At 51.0% G+C, this 6099-nt stretch overlaps 1 protein-coding gene across 1 annotated transcript; it reads left to right on the top strand.

Moving 5' to 3' along the window:
• Positions 1-2257: 2257 nt before the first annotated feature.
• c1ql3a (complement component 1, q subcomponent-like 3a) lies at positions 2258-5835 on the top strand (the record flags this gene model as incomplete). The annotated part of the gene is made up of 2 exons (XM_080020590.1): positions 2258-2896; positions 5656-5835. Exons 1-2 carry the CDS (start codon positions 2312-2314, stop codon positions 5833-5835), a joined length of 765 nt encoding a protein of 254 aa, XP_079876716.1. The 5' UTR covers positions 2258-2311.
• Between the last annotated feature and the right edge of the window lie 264 nt (positions 5836-6099).

The following is a 6099-nucleotide window of genomic DNA, read 5'->3' as shown; positions in this document are numbered from 1 at the left end:
TCGCAGGGAACCGAGCCTCGAGTCACCTGAGTGACTTCTAATGACCAGCCCACCCTCCACCCTGCAGGGGAGGTGACTCGCAGCCGAACAGCCTGTCTAACGGCCCGTCTAACAGACCTGTCTAACAGACCTGTCTAACAGGCCTGTCTAACGGCCTGTCTAACGGCCTGTCCCAGATAAGGTAAGACCCTCTGGGGCGGGGTGTTCGGGGGGGAAAGCTCTCCTCATTGAGCGGTCGGAAAACCCGGGATCCAACCGCGCGGGGACCTTCGGGTGTCCGTCACCCTGTTATGAAGCGGTGATGGAGTTAAAACGCTTAGAATGCTGCTGCTCCACCCGCCAGGCCTGGGGCGACGTGCCGGCAGGACGCTCTCCGTTGTATCCCAAAAATAAATAAATAAATAAATAAGTTGCGCTTACCGCAAAGAGATTTAAGGCAATTAATCATTGGCGGACGGCGGTATTGACCGAAGTGCCGTTTCGCTGATCGCCCGTTACCCCGGCGGCTCCGTTTTGGGCGGCCCCCGGAACCATGCATCAGCCCGGCGCTCTCGATAAAGCCTACGTCTCCAACCGCCTAATGAACCCGGGGCGGGGGGGTAGGTCTGACTTTAATGGCGTCGATGGACGATTGTTCCCCCGACGTCCGCCTCGATGGCGCAAGACAAACGGCCGCGTCGGTTTATCAGAGCATCACGTGATCCCAGGGGCCACGTGCGCTTATTTCCTTTGTTTGACCGCTCATCCATTTGCTCTTCATCGATATTGTCGTTTTCTCCATCGCCTCGGTTTAATCGACGTTGTCTGTCTCGGTTCGTTGGCGGCTCGGGCCCCCGGACAAATTCCCGTCGGTCCAACTTTTTTTGGGGGGTTCTTTGGTTGGTTTTAGGTTTGGCTTTCTTCAAAAAAATGCAACTTTACGCGGGCCCGGGTGGCTTTGCGTTCGCAAAAATTCATTCGTTTCGTTTTTATCTCAGGTCAACCGCAATTATACAAACCCTTCACTGAGCTGCGATTGATTCCGCTGTGTCCATCGTTCATACTAATGGCATACATGTACCCATAGCGGAACGGGGAATATCGATTATCGGTTATTATTATGTTCTTCCCCGTGCACCTCCTACGGGGACGCCAAAGATACGGCCCGCGGGCCAGATGTGGCCGCATCCTTGGCGTCCCCGGGTTCCAAAAACGTGCACGGGGCATTGGAGGCAGATGCAGGGTGATGTCACTTGTAATAGCCCCATGTACGACTGGATCTCCATCTTCTATAAAACGGCTTTATCTTGCCCTCCCTTCCCTCCCCCTCCCCGCTCTACCCTCCTCCCTCCCTCCCTCCCTCCCTATCGCTCTCTCTCTCTCTCTCTCTCTCTCTCTCTCTCTCTCTCTCTCTCTCTCTCTCTCTCCACCTCCCTCCCTCCCTCTCCCTCTCTCGCATGCCCTCGGCGCTGCTTTGCAGGATCAGAATCTTACTGTTTGGCGCCGATCGACACCAGACACGAGGTCCATTTTGATTTAAAGAGCCGCCCCCCCCCCCTCCCCTGCGGAGCCCAACGGGTCGGAACCAACTCACCCCGGGCGCCCGGTTGGAAGGCGCTGGATGCTGTTCTTCGGGACCTGAGCCGGGAGGGTTTACGTCGGATCCAAAAAAAAAAAAAAAAAAACTGGAAACGGCGGGCGTTGTTGTTTTGTTTTTTTTGGGGGTTTTTTTTGTTGTTTTTTGTAGTTTTATTTTTCGTGGCGCGCGTCTCTGCCTCCCCCGGACGCACATGGCTGGGATTTAAAAGCGCCGGAGAGACGCCGCTGAAGCAGCGCTTTTCTAACTCGCGTCGCGCGTAAAAAGGAGGAGGGAGGAAAAACAACAACAACAACAACAAAAAGAAAAAAGAAAAAAGAAATAAACAAAGAAGAAGAAAGAGAAGAAAAAAAAAATCTGAACTTTCTGACTCTGGAGCCCGAGCGAGACTCGAATAAGAAAACATCAGCACAAAAAAAACAAAGTGTGGAGGAAAGGAGGGAGCGCCAGATAGGGAGGGAGGACCGGGGTGGTGGGTGGGGTGGGGGTGGGCGCAAGGGGGGCTTGGCCCTGAGGAAGAAAAACCCAAAAAGTTAATCAGCGTTACCCAGCCTTACTTTCCCTTTTCTTTTTCTGTCTTTTTTTTTTTTTTTTTACTCCGTTTGTTTTCATCTTAAGAGGAACCCCCCACCCGCCGTCACCATTCCGCCTAAAAGCAGACAGGAGGAGCGGCCCGCGCTGACTCGACTGGTCGGCAGGAAGCGGCTGATCGCGGCCGGGGTCCTGGGCGTCGTCATGGTCCTGGTGCTGGTCATCCTCATCCCGGTCCTGGTGAACTCCGCGGGCACGTCGGCGCACTACGAGATGCTCGGCACGTGCAGGATGGTGTGCGACCCCTACGGCACCAAGTCGCCGAGCAGCACCGCCACGGCGGACGCGGCGGTGCGCGACAGCGGCCTCGTCCAGTCGTTACCGACGTTTATCCAAGGCGCGAAGGGGGAGCCGGGCCGCCCGGGGAAGGTAGGTCCGAGGGGGCCTGCGGGCGAGCCGGGACCCCCCGGCCCGCGCGGGGAGAAGGGGGAGCCGGGCCGACCCGGTCTGCCGGGCCCGCCGGGGCCCAACGCGGCCGCCGGGGCGATCAGCGCCGCCACGTACAGCACCGTGCCCAAGATCGCCTTTTACGCGGGGCTCAAGAAGCAACACGAGGGCTACGAGGTGTTGAAATTCGACGACGTGGTGACGAACCTGGGGAACCACTACGACCCCACGGCGGGGAAGTTCACCTGCTCCATCCCGGGGATCTATTTCTTCACGTACCACGTCCTGATGCGCGGAGGGGACGGCACCAGCATGTGGGCAGACCTGTGCAAGAATAACCAGGTAACCAGGTTAGATGACACCCCCCCCCCCCCACACACCGAAAACACACACACACACACACACACGAGTTGGCCGCCTCTCCTTTACGCACAGGGTGCAATGAGTATTTGTAAGTTCCCTCATCAAGATCGGTAAGTGATGAATCTGTTCTTCTGTTCTCTGTTGACGTGGCCACGCCGACGCCGACGCCACACGAGCCTCCTTCATTCACTCAGATCAGTGTTTCAAAACGGGATTTGTTCATCCCGTGCGTCCTAACGCGCTTTTACGCACGGCGCGGCGCGATTCGGTGATTCCCGTTTTCCTTCGGGAGCCGGTTGCGGACGTCAAGCAGCCCTCACATTTCGGGGGTGGGCCTCGTCGGGGATCCGTCTGGTTGCCTGATGAGATGAACCCCCTTTGGTTTGTGCGTAATGGCAGAATGGAAATCCATAGAGAGAGAGTCCCAAACGGGAGGGCTTTCTCTCCGGTTAATTTAATCCATAAATAGTGTGAGACAACTGACGGCGGTGACCGTAATCCAGTTTCAAATTAGGCCTGATGGCTTCAGCACATTTGTAAAACATGGTCTTAAATAAAAAAATATTAAAGCCAAAGCCAAAGGGAACCGTTATAAAACAACTAGATAAAACAACAACAACAACAACAACGACGACGACGACGAATTTGCTGTCAAATGTGCGTCCTCCCATTAGTAATCACATCGAATGAAGGAACTCAGTGGGTGAACCAAAAAAATGATTCCGTGATAAAAAAGACAGATTTGGTGTGAACTTTGAAAGTGTTGGAGCGTCATCTTACGAGGGAAACCAGCTCGGTACCTAAATCAAATAACTGTGAGTGATGGACATGTGCTAGACTGAAGTGTTTTAACACATTATAATTACAATACATATGATATAATATTATATATATATATATGATATTATAATTTCTTATATATAATATTATATATATGATATTGAAATATATTTGCTTTAATAATACTTGTTATTATCATTATTATTGTTGTTGTTGTTATTATTATTATTATTATTATTATTATTATTATTATTATTATTATTATTATTATTATTATTATGGTTCTAATGACCCTTCATTCTATGTTAAACGACGACGACACCCCCCCCCCCCCAAAAAAAAAAAGTGGCAGCAACTACACGCACACGCACACGCACACGCACGCCCAGTAATCCCCAGCTCTGTTCGTGGCCATGTTTTATCCATAAGGCTCCTCTGATCACGGGGCCGTGCGTGGTGGTAGCTGTCAGGGAGCAGATCTAATCCGTGTTCCCCCCCCGGGGGGCGGGGGCGGGGGCGGGGGTGTCACCCCGGCGCGTCCACGACTCACCGAGCGCGCTCCGCCAAGCGCGTCCCCCCCGAAGCCCCCTCGTCCGTCACCACCCCCCCCCCCCCCCTTTATACACAAAAAAACATCGATTCTCAGCAGAAGAGCCTTTTTTTTTTTTTTTGATAAACCCTCCGAAGAGTTTTATGTTCAAATGAAAAGGGAAAAGAATAAATAAATACACGTAAAGAATAAAAGCTGTAAGCAACGTTGCGGTTCGATTGGGGCCCAATGCCATCGCTGCTGGCACAACACTATGAATTAACAAGGCGGCTTTGACTTGGGAAAATAACTTGGTTCCCTTCCCGCCTCACATTTTTCCCCCAACTGACTAAATCACATTTCTCTTACCTATTTGTTATGGTTTCCGCATCAAATTCTAATTAAGCAGAATTCTTTCTTTCTTTCTTTCTTTCTTGATGGTTTCAAAAGGCCATCTGAATATGGAACTATTTTCCTTCCAACTTAAAGGCAGGTGGTGTCCTTTTTTACAATGCATTTCATTCTTGATTTATGATAATAATAATAATAATAATGATAATAATAATAATAATAATAATAATAATAATTATGATTATTATGATTATGATGATGATGATTATTATCATTACTCAAATTGTTTTCACGTTGTCATCGTCATCACGTCTACAAATACGCTTACGAGATATATATATATATGTGTGTATATATATATATATGTGTGTATATATATATATATATGTGTGTGTATATATATATATATATATATATATATATATATACTAAAGTTGTTCCTCTCCAAAAGATGACTTTAGTGATTTCCGTTCCTGGGTGGCAGCTGCATGAATGCGGGAATGAACAGGTTCAATCAAGCGCTGATTCACCCCTCTAAAAGCTCCTTCCTTTATGATTTTCATAATAAACCATGATGGCGAGGTGAATTCGGCCCATTGTAGTGAGCGTCTTCGCGGAAAGACGCTTCCAGATCTCGGCCTGTTAATGTTAAGTGTTCAAATTAAACATCGAACATTTCACAAGTCACACAAGTCGCAGGCTTGCGAAGGGACTGTCAGCGGTGGTTGAGGGCTGGCAATTTTATTTTCTTTTAAATATTTGAAAAACTGAGTTAAAGACCCTACGCTGCTGTCAAATATGAACACCCCTTTTAACCTCGTCGTATCTCTTCCTACCTTATCTCATCTTATCTTATGAGCGTCAAATTTCCACACGCAGCCCTGTCCAGGCAGTGCTATAACGATCTCGTCCGATCACCTCGACGGTCGTCCTGCGTTGTCGGGCTCGGCGGCTCTGCTTTTCCCCCGAAATCCTTGCGTGAGAACGTGGCCGGAGCTGCAAAAGCCCACGTCGTGCTCGTGTGTCGCCGGGCGTGTCCTCTGACCCTGTCGCACGTCGCCCCCCCCCCAACCTGCAGGTGCGCGCCAGCGCCATCGCCCAGGACGCCGACCAGAACTACGACTACGCCAGCAACAGCGCCGTGCTGCACCTGGAGCCCGGCGACGAGGTCTACATCAAGCTGGACGGCGGCAAAGCCCACGGCGGCAACAACAACAAGTACAGCACCTTCTCCGGGTTCATCATCTACGCCGACTAGACGGCGGGAGGACAAACCGTCTGGAACTGTTTACCCCACCTGTCCCGTCCCCCGCATTCTTTTTTTTTGGGAGTCAACACGCCCATCATTCATCCATCCGGGGGGGGGGGGGGCCTGGCGGTCATATTCTCCCCATTTGGGTCACGGCAGACTTCCGAGGCTACCCAGCCAGTACAGCCACCCAACCCCCACACGCCCTCATCCAAGCCAGTGTAGCTGGGTCTCATTCTGCCTGAGGCTGCAACCGCAAAGTCGTCACCGCGA

This window comes from Zeus faber, assembly GCF_960531495.2.
Source record: "Zeus faber genome assembly, chromosome: 19".
In the NCBI taxonomy this organism is placed as follows: domain Eukaryota; kingdom Metazoa; phylum Chordata; class Actinopteri; order Zeiformes; family Zeidae; genus Zeus; species Zeus faber.
This window is presented reverse-complemented; position numbering and strand designations above follow the sequence as displayed.